Genomic DNA, 17765 nt, shown 5'->3' with positions numbered 1-17765 from the left:
TGTATAGGGCTATACTATCTGCTCAGATTCAGCCAAATGCTGCAAAACTGATAGGACGGAGCGTCCCAGTATAGATGGATAATGACCCAAAACATACTGTGTAAGCAACACAAGAGCTTCTAACGCAAAGAAATTGAATATTCTTCAATGTCCAAGTCAGTCACGTGACCTAAACCCAACTAAGCATGCTTTTCACTTACTGAAGACTAAACTGAGGGAAGAAAGACCCACAACTGAAGGCAGCTACATACTTATGAACCTACCTGTATGTATCCAGTAAGTCCCAGTAACCTAGTAAAATTCTCACTAACAAGCATCATTCCAGATGTCCGGCATCCTACCACCAACTAATACAAAACGTGTAGTCTGCAGTCTATCATTATCCTGCAAAGACAGACTCTAGCATGTCCAGGAAATACTAAAATACAGGGCTCCCTGAGAAATAATGAGAGGCAAAAGCTAAAAAGAGAAGTTACATTTTGGCTTTGGCTGCATGGATGTGATGTGTGAGGGGGGGGAACTAAAAGGGAATGAGGCTAGTAGTGACACAATGTGATCTATATTAGAGGTTTCATCAAGCAAATATGCCATTTCAATCGGGGCTGGAAAAAGTAAGGCTGAGCGAATTTTCTATATTCCAATCTTAGTCAAATGTCACAAAATCACAAATGAACAGGAATTCCAACCTGTCATTTAATGCCCTTTCTTCTGCCTGGGTGTTGTCCATTCATTACTTCCTGCTACCATGCCAAAAACCGATGTTTAGGGCTGAGCAGTATGGGTGATATGGACAAAATTTGTATTGTGATAATCATTAGTGCTTAATAATAATATGGTCCTAACTATTCAGAATTGCAAATAAAAAAAGTTACGCTAATGTTTATCTCATTTGGAAAATGGTTTATTATTAGTTTTTTACTAGTACAAAATCTAAAATCTTAGAAAAAAATTTCTCTTAAATTAAAATTAAGAATTTTTCAGGATCTAAAACATTTATAATATTATATATAATAAAATAAATACACAATAATTATATAATTTTATTTATAAATTTATCATGCATTCAGCAATGAGAATGTGAACCAAAATCAATGATAACAATAATGATAACAGAGGTGTTGCCCAATCCTTGTGAATATAAATTTCAATTCATAGTTTACAGACAGCCCTACTGCTCAATTAGAGCTGCAACTAATGATTATATTCCTGATAAATTAGTCTGTGGATTACTTCCTTGATTCACTGATTAATCCTTTGGTTTAAAAAATCTCAAAAAATAGTGAAAACTATCCATCACAATTTTCCAGAGATATCTTCAGATGTCTTGTTTTGTTTGACTGCCCCGAATATATTGCATTTGCAATGATATAAAGAGAAAAGCAAGCAAATCCTCACATTGCAGAAAGTTGGAAGCAGAGAATGTACTATATATTTTTTTTCTTTCAAATTGACTTATTGTTTCAGTTGTATTCACAAAAATCCAACGTTTTTGTTTCTTGCCTTTCAATATAATCATTAGTGTAAAAAAGATGAATTTGAGTCGTAATATACAATTCTTATTTTAGCTAAAGTTAAAAAGCATGTGCTGATTTTTATTCCGATTTCTAAAACAAATCAGTGCATCTGCTAGTACTTCTACTATGCAGTTACACAAATCTGAATCTTGTTTGATCATTCAAGGGTCTACAATGCAAGTTTATTGTCCAATGTACTGTGCACACTGTTATTAAAAGGAAAAAAAAAAAAAAAAAATCTGAATGCATGCACAGAAACCTTTTCCTGCACACACACTTTGAGCCCTGGCAAAATAAACACTGGCTGACATTGCATGTTACACGACATTAAATATGCATGCACTAAATAACTAAACAGTTTAAGTATGTTTCTCATAAACTTCTTCAAAGCCACCAAAAGATGAACTCGACTGACTACAAGAACCCTTCAACACAGGCTTAGTTTCTGAAAAGCTGAAAACAACAATCCATCATTCACAACTTGGTCGAGTCAAATCAACACAATTCAGCCAATTCAAGTGTTCGAGACTCATATGTTCCAGCCTGGGAGAGTATGACAGACATCTCTGTCTGAACTCCACAGGCACTTTATGAATGAGTCATGCCTACTCGTGATGTGTTTCTGATTCATTGTGAATTGTAGGACGCCTGATAGTATTAAAGACGTGCGATACTGTATATTATGTTGGACGTGTGTGTTTGTGTGTATGTGTGTGTGTGTTTGTGTAGAACTGTGTGTGGGGGCGTTAAGTGATAATTGACTCCTACAGTAACTGATCGGCTGTGAATCATCTACAGGCATCTGACTTCCTGGAAAGCTAATTCAGGAGTTATAAACTTTTCCACACTGGGACTCATGAGGAGCCGACTGAGTTTCAGTGTTAGCACTTACAAAATACAACTTTCTAAACACACCCAACATCAACATCACCCAAGAATCCTCTTTAGGGGCTTTTTTTCTGCAGTGATAGCAAACTCTGTGCTTTTGCAGGGAATAAACTTAGGTGACATGATGCAAATGTTTTGTTTTTTGTGAGAATGTGTTCCTACTTTCACTTCAACTTAGACAGGACTTCTGTTTCTGCTGAACACACAGAGAAACAAACACACAAAATGCTATGTCATGTGTATATATTTAGGGCTGCATCTAACAATTATTTTCATTATCGATTAATTGAATGATTCTTTTTTTTCAGTTAACTGATTAACTATTGAGTACACAATGCTGTCTTCCGTTTTCTTGTTTTGTCCGACCAACGGGACAAAAACTAAAGCTTTTTGATTTACTGTCACGTTTGACAAAGAGAAGCAACAAATCCTCACATAGGAGAAGCTAAAGCCAAAGAACATTGGGCTTTTTTTGCTTGAAAAATGAGTGAAACGTTGAATCCATTATCGTGATAGATGACGATGTAATTTCACTAACTAATCATTGCAGCTCTATATGTATGCACTCATGAAACCTGGAGACACTTCTCATGACTAGAGAGCAAACATTCAGGGTGTGTTTCTTTTCTAAAGTCTGATTGGACAACTTGTGAGAATTCTTGACTCCATCTTACATCTGCACTGTGTACACACACACACACACACACACACACACACACACACACACACACACACACACACACACACACACACACACACACACACCCATTAAGGTTTTGCAACTACAGAACCTACAAGCACACACACGTTTTAAGCGACATCCTCATACCGCTGCAGCTAAATTGGGCCTGTAATCAACATTCTTCCCACAAGATCAGGGGCGCATTGGGGTAAACACATGCAAATATGCGCACAGTCTCTAATTATTGCTGCTATGAAAAAAAAACAACACAGGTACGCATGTGCCCTCCACCAAACACTTCACAAATCAGAAAGGCGTGCAGACACACACACGCAAGACCTTTTGTATGCCTTGTGTATGTGTTTTTGAATCCACAGTTAAGTCTGAGATTTTAGGTTTAGCTCTTTGGGTGGCCAAGTGCCGTGTGAGTCACATAGCACATACACACACCAATGGCTCAATAGCATGTGTGCTACGTTGTAGAAGGTCCCTATTGTCACCAAAAACAAGCTTTCTTTTTCTTCCATTTTCTGCCCTAATTTGTCTCTTCCGTCTCTCTCTCTCCATCATTCCCCTGCAGATTCCCACTCCTGTCTGCCTGCCAAGTTATCTCCCATGGCTCCCCTCTTCCTCCTCTTTTCCTCTCTTTCTCCTTTTGCCTCCTTTTCCCTCCCCCCAGAGGGCCACTGTGGGTCAGACCTCTCTCGTGGTTTCATCAGTGGATTTCTTATAACCCCTGAGGGAAGAGGAAGAGCTGGCGACCGATAACATCTCAGTTAAAGACATGGAGCCATGACACTGTCTGATCCATGGCTGATTTCCATGTTTGCAAGAAAACATGTACATGTACATCAAATGTGCACAATGCTTCAAAAATGGAAGAATTAGTACTGTAGTGTGCAACTTCCAAGAAGCTGTAGTCTTTTCTTTCAAGGAAAAATGAGCTACCAAGACAATACTGTGATGTGGGGGATAACATCCCGAACCAAGTAATCATGTCATGCTGGAAAAAAAACAAAAAAACAAAACGCATCATAATTATGCTGAACAACTGTAAGCCCCACCTCTAGGGAGAGTCCAAGATTTTTATGGTGCTGAAAATGTAAAGCAGAATTACTGTTTAAGCCTAGGCATTCAGATGGTCATAAAATTTTGGATAAATAAATTATTTCTGTCAATAGTAGTCATTGTATTTTTTAGGTTTTTACTGTATTTATGTTAGGCTGCATATTGGGGCAAAGCACATATTTATGCAGGCAGAACAGAGCTTCTCTTGTCCATACCACACAGAGCAAAAGAGAAGTGAAGACAGCACCAAAATATCCAACTGTCAGAAACCAAGGAAGTCTGTGGGGAAGAAAAAACGTTTCTGAAATTCACCAGGAACACTTGTGAGTATACAGGCAAATTAGGCACGTGGTACTGCACTGAACCTTTAAATTATAATCAACCTTTTGTCTGGGGTTAAACCTGGAAAACATTAAGTACAGTTTAGCTGGCGTTACTTCCCCAACCTAGGGGCATGTTTTTCTGTCTTTTGTGCTTCAATGACTCAAGGTGTGACAACTGCCACATCTAAATCACTGAACCAACGAAGTATGCCAACCCCGGCCTGTTGCTGACATTATTGCAGAAGGTAAAGATGTACACTCTGAATGCATTTTCAGTATCCTCCAGTGAATATATGCCATTGTTGGCAAAGCATCATATTCATCATAGCATCATGTATTATTTGTTGACCATGTCTTCTGTATGTAAATCTTAATCTGCAAAAAAACTAGCAACTATACTATCAGATCAAAGTAGTGAAGTACAATTTAACTCCGAATTGCACTGGAGTACAAAGCAGCATAACTGGAACTATTGAGGAAAGTATCTCAAAATTGCACTTAAGTATAGTATTTGCATAAAAGGATTTTATCCATATCCTCCACCCCTGCTAACTGTTCAACTACTATTTTAGTCAAAAAATTTTGAGAACCACCAAAACTACACACCTGTTCCCTCAGAGCCTCTAAGCAAACAGACAGAGAGAGGGCACCTCCTGTACACTAACCTGTATTTATACAAACACACACACACACAGCAGATATGAATAGAAGCAAATCCCCTCCAAAACACACACACAGCCACACAGCCACACACACACACACACACAAACACAAACACACACACACACACACACACACACCAAAATTACTGTTTTGATTTACTGCTACACAACACTGGATTGTGAAGTGGGCTGCTCCCCACTTGTTCCTTTTCTCCATTCAGCAGTTATGAGGGGAGACCACCAACCTGTGCACACACACATGCTCACGCTCCAGCAACCCACAATTAAAATATGCCACAAACAGTAATATTCACATCTCAAATATTAATATCTTGGCTATTTATGGTGAAGACGGTGGACAGTTAAGTTACTTTTTTTAATGCCTGGCTCTGTGTTTGGCCTATTCACATGTATTACAAAATAACTCACAATAGGTTTCATACTGCAACATCACCATGCTGACCACCACTGACAGATTTGTGCCAAATAATGTTGAAAATATCACAAAAATTTCACATACACTTTAGCGGCTACTAAGTTACAAAAAGCACATGTTGTGTACATCTTCTGTGCCAACTATCCATGCTGGTGTGACAGCAAACAGCTCAGAGACAGACAAATTCTGCTCAGTGGTCATGGTTGGATTGTCCTTCTGGGGGGCCCCAGGGCAAAACATTTTTGTTGGTGGACCCCTGTTGACCCCCACTATATATGGCAGTTTTATGCCAACCAGTACTCTAGAGCTCTGTGGGTTAGTCGATTGACAGAAACTTAATGGCAAATATTTTGATAATCATTTAATCGTTTAAGTCCTTTTTCTAAGGAAAAATTCCAAAAATTCACTGGTATCTGCTTCTCAGATGTGAACATTTGCTATTGCATAGTTATCTGTGATAGTAAACTCAACATATGTGGGTTGTGGACTGTTGAACTGACCAAAAAAAATAAATAAATAAATAAAAAAAGACATTTCTATATGTTAACTTAGCTTTCAGGGAATAACAATGGGGATATTAAACTATTTTCTGACATTTAATACACTGAGTAATCAACTGGTTAGTAAAGAAAACAGCCATCGGATGTATGGACAATGAAAATAATTGTTGGTAATGATGGAATAATACCTTAGTACATTACTAATAGTAATTTGATTTAAAAAAAAAACAACCTTACCACAAATGATCTCTACATAATTTAAATAACAAAAGGTCTTAAAGTAGGTTTTCCGAGATTCTGCTTCAGTGGTGTATACTTCTGACTAATTTGCGACTAATCGAATCACATTAGATAGAAATAAAGTAGAGTAAACCTGTGGCTTTTGGGGCCCCTGAGGGTCTGGGGCCACTGGGCAGCTGTCCGGTTTGCCCGGTTGGTAATCCAGCCTTGTTGTTTGTATGACGGGATTCTATTTTTTTTTTTTTTTTTTTTAAAAGAAAACTTTACTTTTCGGCCAAAAAGTGCTGCGCCTGCAGCACCAGCCCCGAGCCGGAGAGAGGCAGAAGCCCTTTAAATTTCACACGAGCACATTGTTCGACGACTATTAGAGAAGAAAAAATGTGGACGGAGGCTTTGTCCACGTTACTGCGGCGGTTCGTCATTTTGGGACTATCTCCCATGTGGTTGAGAGTTTAGTGATGTTAAAAGCACTTCGAGACAGGAAAGTAATAAAAGCTGACAGGAGCTCAGTCCTCACAACATACTCACGTTCTCCGTTATCTCGGATGAGCAACCACCGCAGCACGACAACTAACCAACAAGTTGGACTTCGCATAACGGAAATGTGTTGAGAGGCATCTAAATTAACGCGAAACGACGTCGGCGAGGAGCAACAGACTCTGGGTATCGGAGGAAAAGCTGCATGCTAAACAGCCCGTCGCTTTCTCTCTCATGGTGAGTGCAGGCGACGATTCCTCCGCCAACAGAGAGAGGAGAAAGAAAAAAAAAAGAGGAGGAAAGAAAACTTTCAGCCACTAACTTAACGCGGAAAAAGTGGCGACTCCTCATTTCCGCTGTCAAAAAAAAGAAAAAAAAAAAAAAAAAAAAAAGTGCCGCGGTCCAGCTCTGTTAAATTGGAGGAAGTTTAAAATATCACTTCCCAATCTGTGTTTTCAAAATAAGAGACGCACGCCAAGCGGAGCCACCGGGTCCCGTACTGAAGCGAAAGTAAACAACACAACAATTAAAAAAGTAATGTGTTGCAAGTAAAAGTCCTGCATTCAAAAGGTAAATTTTAGTCACTCGTAGTTAAAGCATCAAAGTAAAAGTACTCACCATACACACAAAATAGGCTCTGTCAGTGTCACATAATTATTGATGCATTAGCATGTAGGCAGAATTGAAATTAGGGCTGAAACTAACACCGATTTTCATTATCAATTAATCTGCCAATTGTTTTCTCAATTATTCGATTAATTGTTTGGCCAATTAAACCTTAGAAAACATATAAGATGACGCACAAGGTGATCATCAAATGTCTTGTTTTGTCCAAGCAACAGTCTGAACAACAACATTTTAAATTTATTATAGTGTTAAGACCAAGAAAAGTAGCAAATTCTCACATTTGAGAAACTGTAGGAATGAAATATTTGACTTTTTAAAAAAAATTGCTTTAAAAACATCTTAAACGATTATTCAATTATCAAAATAGCTGCCAAATATTTTCCTTCTGAGCTTCATAAAGATAGGTATTGTAGTAGAATTATTGTATTTTGCTGCTTCATATTTTGCAGGTCTACTTAATACACCGAGTGAATTTAACCTAGTAACACTGTGTGGAACTTCTCATTCTCTTTTTTGAGTAATCGGTCAGTATTTAAACACGCACTTTTATGTTGAAATTGCCAGACAGGAAGATTCCCCGCCGTCTGCAGCCGGTTGCCCCGTGTACAAGTGCGGTATGTGGAGGCTGCAACTGTTCAGACTCTGTCAACAGGTCCTCTCAGACACTGTGCGCTTGGCTCGGTCACTGTAATCTGTGGATGTCTGTTCGTGCTTCAGCAGCTTTTCCTACGGTTTCACATCCCGCACTATTCGTATCACACAGCCTAAAAATCTCGTTACAACAATTGCTTCAACTGACTGAGCATAGCAATACAAACAAGTGGCAGGACACTGCTGCCGGTGCAAATCAGTACACCATGCTGACCTATACCCCAAGGGGACGCCTCAAACAGTCACATTTACAGTATCTTCTGTATTTCTGATCGTCCCGTTTGGTGAAGAAAAGGTTTTACCAAGCGCTCACTACATATAAGGTGAGATAATCCTTTACTGATCCCCTGAGAAGAAATTCAGGTTCAACACAAGGACAGAAATAAGTACAGATAGACAGAGAAAAAGTAACAGATGTAAAATATGAAAAAAATATATATATATAGTAAACTTGGGGCTTTCGGGGCCCTTTGGGTCAAAAAGTATTTAAAAAAATAGAAGAAAATTGTAAGCGTATAAAATAAAAAAATAAGAATGGAAATAGTAGAATAGGAGCTTACAGGAGTAAGTAAAGTCAGAATCACAAGGCAAGAAATAAACATACAGTGCCCACGACCAATGTTATAAACTAATAGTGCAGTTCTGTCTCAGGTTAAGTGACATAGTGATGTGATTAGTGGCAGCAAGGCATATTATATGTAAGGGCATAAACCAGAATAGTATTTAATAATAAGCATAATAACAAGTAACAATACTTAGTATTTGTCTGTATTAATAGAAATATTATGTAGTATATATAAGAATACGAAACTTAAAAAAACAGTCTATTTGGGTTGACATTAGAAAATGTATTTTTCTTTTCTGGAGACCCAAAACTGTGCTGGTTTCTGTCACCATACGCTTAATTACATTTACCTGTCCCACCAGTTGGAAACCAGTCACCGATTTGCGTTGAGTCAAGGGTTTAAGACTACTGCCTAAAATTGTTGCACAGCGACACCTAGCGAGAGACAGACTGAACAGCGCCAAGAATGTATGCGGTTTCGTAAGGCCAGCCCAGGCCTTGCATGAGTTCAGAGGACCCGCCGTACTGAACTTGTCTCTATAAAGAATAAGAGGAGAGAACACGTAATGCCAACCCCAGCCACACCAACAACTAAAAACTGTCTTTCTTATAAATAACATTATTATAAATAAATAAAACTAAGCCTCACTGAAAATACTCAGATCGACAGATATTGTGATCACAGAAAAATGCACTGTCCACAACATATTGACAAAGTTTTTATTGAGTGGTTTGCAGCAAATGCTAATATAACAAGCATCCTTTCAGGGTACCATATCAGGACACTGTGTTAAATATTATTGATTATTCAGTATAATACTCATTTTGTGTCCTATAACACTGAAAATTGTTACTGGAATCATAAAAATTAATGGGAAAAACACAAAACAAAAAACTGACAAAATTGCTTATTGTGCATTTGGGTTGCATTCCTCATTTGGCACTCCTGAATAAAGATAGATACTATTATCATTTTATATGGTTAATTTGATACATTCATAACTTTCTTTAAATATTATTCTAAAAAACAGACAATTGTCATCTGTGATTACAGTAATCGCCTTATGGAGTTAATAAGATTGGCACTAAGACAACCAGAGTTTCAGATCATTCGTGTCAAAGGGATACCGCATCAATATTGCTGTTTTAAAAAACACAATCCTCACTGTACCACTCCTTCCCACATTGTCGTTTCTGCACAAGCCAAGTGTATAACAGTAATGACAGCGCTGTGCGTTGATGCAGACCGAAGGAACTGAGCCATTGTCAAAAAAAAGATTGCATCGAGATGAGCCTTTGGCAAGAAAGGAACAGAATAACAGGGGTACAGTCGAAAAAGAGAGAAAGTCAAACGCTCCCATCACTGTAGTCCTATGATAATGCAAGTGCAATAACAGAGTTATAAAGATAACATAAGGCACCTATAGAACAAATATGTAAACGGCTATGTGATTTGATATAGAATTACCATATGAGCAATCATTTTAAAATGCCCATTTTGAAGACTGCTGGTGTTAATTTTCAACGCGGAATAGTAAATATTCATATACAAACGAAGAGGTTAGATGTTCACAAAGAGTACAGGCCTCGACAGTTGCAGTTGTAACAAACAAACCAACAGTTGAATTAAATCAAGATGATTTTACTTTAAAATATGAAATTATCAGAGAATTATAAAGACAAGGGTTAAGTCCTCTAAGTTCAAGGATGAACAGAGTCAAAAGAAAAAGTGACAAGCTCTCTTATGACGCAGCGTCATCTGGCCACTGGCTAACAAGGGCTAAAAATACTGTGTTTTTTTGTTGCTCTGAGCGAGACATCCAGCTCCCACCACGGTCCCCAGGAACTGTCGAGAGGATGCTCTGACATTAGCAACCACAAGGCCTCTGGGGCGAGATATGCCCTGGTGGGAGTAGGGACGAGAATCTGGACTAGTTTCCCCCTGCGCCAGAGAGTATCCTCGTTTCTCTACAAGTCAGTATATTCAAATCATCTTAGTGTTAAAAGTGGTTTGAAAATTACAGGAAACTCAAGATCATGAATTTAGATGCTAATTGTCCTGGTGCCATTAGATATTAAAAGTATCACCAACTGTTCAGCTGTTTCTCTGCTGTTTGTTTACTTTCATTTTATAATCTTAATTTCCTGATTCAAGCACTTATTTCCAAACGGTTGTGCACTTTTTCATCACTAAAAGGGGAAAGGGTGGCCATCACCATATGGGGACTTAAATCATACAGCTGCAGTATTTCCTGTGCCCCCTGGATAATGCATCACTATAGCAACCTGATCTATTTTGATTGCTTTTCTGCAGTGTCTTTAGATCGTTATTTAAGTGGGCTTCGTTATCTCATTTGTATATAACAGAAACCATCCTGGGCTTCTCCCTTCCACTAGAAAAAGACTGAACTGTGGTGATTGTAGTGGTTATTTGTTGGTGTTTTTTTTGTATTTTTCAGATGCTAAGCACAATAGTTTGTATGTGTAACAACAGAAAAATAGCTTTAAAGAAAACTGACCCCAAAACAATTACACAAGCACATTTGGAAGCTAGAAGGGAAGAAGAAATCTTGAACATTGGCAATATAATAATACAACGGAATTTCTTTATCTACCAAAAGGCCAAACTCTTTGCATCTTGTTGGAAAAAACAGTATTTTAAATACTGTATTCTTAACATTTTTAACTGTCCTTGGCAAATGACATAGAGCAAAACTGTAGAAAAGAGCATATTTTGTATTTTGAAATGTCTTGAATTGTACAATGGATAGTGTTACTCTTTAAGAAGAATTGATTCTCCTGTGCCAGACAAGATCTGGAATCAATCTCAACATTTTTTTTGTCTTTTTTTGATTTGTGATAAGACTGCTATTTGCAATTAAGTCACAGTTTTCTCGCCTTTCTGTTGGGTTCAAAAGGGCGTAACATTTCTGGATGTCCAGGAAGGAATGATGTAACTTCGGAAAAAGAAATGATCCATTTCCATTAGTTTACTGGCTCTGCAGCCACTGCACTCTCAGTTCCTCCACCTCTCTGCCGTACCAGTCATGGAGTTTGGAAAAGCAGCCAGTGCCAGGGGAGACGGGGCTTTCCAGTGATGCTCCTCTTCTCCTGGGTGGCACTGGTGGAGCCCTCACCCCATCAGCCCCATAACCAATCACAATGCTATTCCCAGACTCTGCACAGCCTTCCCAGGCCACACAGGAGGAGCCTCCCTCGATAAAACCGTTAGCCATGGCAGCAGGTGGTTTATTCCATGCAACTCCGTTCTCTTTGGAACACCCCGAGATGAGCTGCACCTCATCCTGGATGCTCTTCTGAGCAGAAAAGGGGACTGACATGGGAGGGGCACTTGATGATGATGATGATAAAGAAGAGGAGGATGATGACGAAGAGGATGCTCCAGACCTGGACCGTGCCACCTGGTTTCGCCTGGAGTACTTAGGCCTGCCCTGCAAACCTGCAACTCCAGCCCCGACACAGCCACCTCCTGCCGCCTCCTGGATCTCCTCCAGCTGCCTCTCCAGCTCCTTCACCACCAGCCTCATGTAGTCGAAGCTGGCCCTTGACAACGCCTTCACCCATGACTCCATAGCTGCTTGGCTCTCAGCAGCCATCTTGTACACCCGTGCTTTGGCGCAGTCAAACTTGATGGCGAAGGCAAACTCCTCAGCTGACTCGCACAGCTCCACAGTGCATCCCTCAAGGACAATGACACCGATGGGATCCCGGCTGTCACGCTCCTCAAAGTAGAAGAGCATGTTACCCTTCAGGATGAACCAGCGCCGGTGATAAGCCGTGTTGCGCTCACCCTTTTTGAACAGGAAGCCTGTCTTGTCTGGCGGTGAGTCACAGGTGGCGTAGTGCGCGACACTGCGTTCGTTCAGCTTCATCTTCTCCCCTTCTCCTTTTCCTCAGATGATTCTGTATTTACCTAAGGAACACTGTAAAGACAGAGGTCGCCCCCCAGGTTAAATGGATTAGGCTGAAAGATCCAACATGAGTCTGCAGCTTTTCTTTCCAGCAAGTCACTGCACCAGCAGGTCTTTCTAATTAGTTGCACTCTCTGCTTTAAGTTGAACTAATCAGTGGTTTCTGAAAGAAAAAAACCTGCAGACTCTTTGCTCTCAGTGCTAAATGATGTATACTTTTAGTTTATTGACATTGTAATATAGCAATTATGAGGATGTGAGTTTTTTTAGGTTTAGTAATAAATAGTCTATTTGCTCTGCTCCTGTAGGAGGCCACAGCAGAGAGTCAGCTACAAAAAAAAAAAAAAAAGAGAATAAAGGGTTCATTAGTTCGAGGGGGCAGATGCTTGCCAACCAGCCTCAACCTACATCCTCTGGTCACCTCCCCACTGAGCCCTTCCTGCCAGCACTCATCACAGTGCGAATACCGCTCTTGTACTTTCATTTTACCCGCCACAGAACAAGTGCGCAGACATAATCTGGGACATAATGTTTACCAAAATAAAACTGTAGTATAGCATGGAAGACATACTGGACAGACATGGCCCACTGAGAATGTGGGCCAACTTGAAAGGTTGACTTATACAACAGAACTGCGAAGTTGTAACCTCTGTAATCACATGTTCAACTGTAAACTAGGGCTAAGACCTTCTCTCCCCGTAAACAACAACTAATCCAATTTAATCTGTTAAAAGGGATTTAAGTTAAACTAAGGCTGGACACTGGTGTAACTTCATATATCACCTTATTGATCATAATTAATGTGTTTGAGTTGAAACTATTTACGTTGACAATACAGTTTACAATCTGCCTGTACGAAATGCTGTCAAACTACACTTTTTAAAAGTGTGTTTTTACTTACGTGTTTATCTCATACCCGGCTGCCATCCACCCCTGTCATCCCATCACGTCTGGAGCTCACAATTTATGAATCCATCTTCTCCCGTCTCTTTCTGTCTGCCCACATGGAGGCTGGGAGAGACAAAGGTTGCAAGGCGTTTTTACACACTTACTCCCACTCCAAAACTGACATGTTACATCCACGGGTCGACCAGACACGACCGACAGGATTGTAGTCTCGCTGTTTTTTACGAGGCCGAGTAGAAGTGACGGCCACCTAGTTTCAGACACGAGAGGCTGACATGTTACAGATGAGCTGTTTTTTTTTTTTTTTTTTTTTTTTTTCCACTTCTGTGAGCTAATCGTGTTTTGGACGAATGATTCAGCCTCCGGGTGGCTGCATGGTCACAAGCTTTTGACACATCAGCACTTTGTTGGAATTTATCCCCGGCGACAGTTATGGCAGTTTCAGTGAACACACACACACACAAGAGAGAACCAGAGAAGAGACGCTGCACTGTTTCAAAGCACGTCTCTCTGTGCCAAGCAGCCTAAACGCATTCAGCCACTTTGGTGAATACAAATGTGCATCCAGCGTCAGCATTTTGAGTTCACTAGCTAACGGAGGGGGCACACTGGCAGTGAGTTAAACCCTCGCATTATGATAACATTATGCTAACTAGCTAAGTGTTACTACTTATTACCTTCAGATCAAGACGCTTCTTTCTGCCAGGCTGATGTTCTCCCCGTTGTTTGTTTGTTTTCCCTCTCTCTCTCTCTCTCTTCGTTGTCTTTTTTTTTTTTTTTTCTTCTGTCACGTGACCGACAGGGAGGGCGAATGTTGTGTCGTACGCGGCGAGCCTGACTGGGCGGGATCATCAGCACAGCCTTCCTGCCGTCCTGGTGAGACGTCCGTCATCCGGATAAGCGATAATGTAAAACAAGCGCACCCCGTTTTTGCCCTTGGAACTGTGGCATGTGAGCAGCTGCTAGTACCGGCTCCTGCTACACCTGCACGGATGGACCATGGATGCTCCGGCCTTACAAATCTGAACCGGTCTTTTAAGCAGGCTTCAGCTTCTCTGGGTTAATGTGGCCCAGATTTGACAAGGCTAAGTGTGGTAGTTTTAGATCTAGACCTGGTACAATGTGGTCTGGTTGGAGAAAAAGCAGTGAAATAACCCTTTTTTGTGTCTTCACAAACAGAATAACCGTCACACAAATCTGAAACTGTGTCTTAAATAGTCTTTACACTCTTTGTTAAATCTAGTTCAGATTTGACACTTTTTTGTGTTTTCAGGAGTTGAATAATGGTTTCACAAATTTGAATCTTTGTTGTACTTAGTCTCTAGCTTCTCTGGGTTAGTGTGGTCCAGATTTGACAAGTCTAGGTATAGTGGTTTTCACAAAAAGAATTGAGGTTTCACAAATCTGAAATGGCGTTTTAAACAGTTATTGGGGTCTACTTGTTAATTACCGTCAGGTTTGACAAGTGTAAAGGTAGGGTTTTTTTTAAGAAAGACCAGGTCTGTTTTTGTCTGCACGGAGAAAGTGAGAATGCTTTTTTTTTTTTTTGCTTTCATAAATAAAACAAAGGTTTCATAAATTTGAAAGTGGGTTTTACACATCTTTAAATCTGACGAAGCCTAGGCTGACTAGTCTGACTAACTACAATATATTTTATTAACAACTGAATAGAATATTATACATACTGTGAAAATGATTCTGTCTCAGTTGAATGTCTGCTTCTGACATTTTTGACATCTATTCAACATTTATTCTTTAACATTCATTGTTTTTCTTGATCCACCACCACAGTGAGATTTTTTCTACTTGAGTAGTAGCTGTAGAGGTGAAACAAGGAATTGATTTGTCATCTGATAGAAAATTAATCTGCAGCTGTTTTGATATATCGGTCATTCTCTGGTTCCAGCCTCTCAGAGGTGTTTTTCTTTGTCTCAGTTAATCAAAAAAAAAAAAAAAAAAAAAAAATCGTCTGATAAATTAATCAATAACTGTTAGCTGCAGCCCCGAGAAGTGGCAATACCTCAGTGTAAAAATACTCAATTACAAGTCCTTCATTCATAATTTTACTCACTGCACAAAAGATATGGCAGCAAAATATACTACAGCAGAACCGCCCCTTTCAGTATTATATTGCTGAGCCAGGTGAAACAGAAAACACACGGACATGAACATAAAACATAGTGAAATACATAAAACATTTACATGTTAACACAATTATATTACTGATGTGTTAACATGTAAGCAAAATTTAAATGTTGTAGCTGGTCCAAGAAAAGCTAATTAAAACTATTTATATATATTGTGAAATAGTGAAATCTCTAGCAATGCATCATGTTTTATAAGACAATCATGTTTTGCATGCAAAATGTTGATCTTTCAAGTAACTAATAACTGTAACTGTTGCAAAAATTAGAGGAGTAAAGTTGCAGAAAATGGAAATACACGAGTAAAGTACAGTTACCTCAAAATTATGCCTATGTACACTACTTGAGTTACATTTCACTACTGAAATCAAAGAAGGCCTTATATCTGTTAAAAGAATTTCCCGTTAGAAAAATGCCTAATGAGAGAGTCTCAAGACTGCCTCTCTGTTCTCTAGGCCACCACTGCCCTGTTTCTGTAACCACATCCTTCATCTGAACTGCTGGCTGTGGCCTGAGTTATAGCTTGTATGACCATGACCAGCTACTATGAATTCATTAGAATATCTTCTAGAGACAGCCAATGGCCTTAACACCGCCAGCCTGCTATCTCATCACACTAATCTTCAATTAACTGATGTAGCTGCTGATGCCATGTAATGTATTTTTCTTTCTGAAAGGGTTGCTCACACTGCTGTAACTTTGATTAATTGCAATGCACTTGCAGTCAGTTTAATTTCCTGTATTTGACACCCAGTTCACAGAAACTTGACATTATGAAAGACTGCAGACGGGTGACAAAAGAAAAACCAACATAAAGTGTCTTATTAAAGTGTTGGGTCACAACGAGCCACCAGAACAGCTTCAATGCTCCTTGGAACTGATTCTCCCAGTGTCAGGAGCTCTACAGGAGGGATGAACTTCATTCTTCCAAAAGATATTTCCTCATTTGGTGTTTTGATGATGGTGGTGGAGAGCGCTGTCTAACATGTCAGTCCGTATCTCCCATAGGTGTTCAACTGGGTTGAGATCTAGCGATGGCAAAGGCCATAGCATATGATTCACATAATTTTTATACTCATCAAACCTTTCAGTGACCCCTTGTGCCCTATGGATGGGGGCACTGTGATCCTGTTTACCCACTCATTTTTCAGGTTTTTCCTTTAATTTGTCACCCGTCTGTAATTTGCAAGAAAACAGTTAATTGTTCAGTCCATAAAATATACACAGACTCACCAAAATTAAGTGCAAAGTGTTTACTTCTCACAAGTTTTTTTCCATCAGTTTTTTGACACACAACAAAATATCACTGACAGCTTTTTGAGACATTCCAGTCATCTTTAAAACTAAGAACTGGTTGATCCAGAGTTTGGTCATGAATTCAGTCTCTGTGTCCAGTGAGAACAAAGAAGTGGAGTTTACAAGTGTGATGCCTCCAGTCTGAATGTGGAGAGAGGCTGTGTGTATCAAAGAATTTTTTTTTTTTTGCTCTCCAGCGTACTTTTTTTTTTTCATTTTGTCCTTGTAAATCACTCTGTAATCTCTGGTTTTGATAAGTGCTGTATAAATAAACTTTAAATAGTATTACTTAATCACCAATGCCTTATTGGCCTAAGCAGCGTGGTAATACCCAGGAAATTTATCAGGTTTAGAGTAACTGCAGATTTAACCTGATGGACATCATATGAGAAAATGAGAGGGGCTACTTCTTCATTCCATATTATTGAGAGCAGAGCACCCTGCATGTTGTACCCACCAACAGACAGCCTCTCCACAGAAATGCATAGAAAAACACAGTGATGGCAGGACAAAGTGAAGAGTCAGTCATGCATTCCTTCAGTCCTGTGCCTCCTGTCTGATAAAGCACAACTAGGTATTTGGTTTACGCCATTTATCCTCTCCACCTTACATTTTCTTTCTCATAATACAGTCCATTCTGTTAAGTTTCTTAAAGTGATAATACTGAAGCACTTGTTTTCCATCCATACGAACACTATCCTGTTGCTATATATAAATAACTCATCCTGCTATGCTCTGCTGAAAAACACATACCTCAAGGGAATGTCAGCTTTCCTCAAAATACCTCTCAGTCATCCGACACAATATCAAAAATATCATCTCTTTAAATGTTAAAGTCTCTGTAGAAAAATGCC

General features: G+C 39.4%; 2 protein-coding genes across 4 annotated transcripts in view; both read right to left on the bottom strand.

Moving 5' to 3' along the window:
• Nucleotides 1–7112, bottom strand: part of sh2b3 (SH2B adaptor protein 3) — a 67236-nt gene extending 60124 nt beyond the window's left edge. For 2 of the 3 annotated variants that reach the window (XM_040154569.1, XM_040154568.1), the window contains exon 1: nt 6842–7112. The gene's annotated coding sequence lies outside the window, so the exon portion shown is untranslated. Of the gene's footprint in view, nt 1–6837 lie in introns of all 3 variants that reach the window. The other variant, XM_040154570.1, reaches the window with a different exon arrangement.
• A 2252-nt stretch (nt 7113–9364) lies between these two features.
• pheta1 (PH domain containing endocytic trafficking adaptor 1) lies at nt 9365–14232 on the bottom strand. Its single transcript, XM_040154573.1, has 3 exons — nt 14149–14232; nt 13467–13576; nt 9365–12577 (listed from the first exon to the last, which is right to left on the bottom strand). Exon 3 carries the CDS (start codon nt 12524–12526, stop codon nt 11624–11626), a length of 903 nt encoding a protein of 300 aa, XP_040010507.1. The 5' UTR covers nt 12527–12577; nt 13467–13576; nt 14149–14232; the 3' UTR covers nt 9365–11623.
• Between the last annotated feature and the right edge of the window lie 3533 nt (nt 14233–17765).

This window comes from Xiphias gladius, chromosome 19 (assembly GCF_016859285.1).
Source record: "Xiphias gladius isolate SHS-SW01 ecotype Sanya breed wild chromosome 19, ASM1685928v1, whole genome shotgun sequence".
Classification (NCBI taxonomy): domain Eukaryota; kingdom Metazoa; phylum Chordata; class Actinopteri; order Istiophoriformes; family Xiphiidae; genus Xiphias; species Xiphias gladius.
The sequence above is the reverse complement of the archived record's forward strand: the minus strand, read 5'-3'. Positions and strand labels throughout refer to the sequence as shown.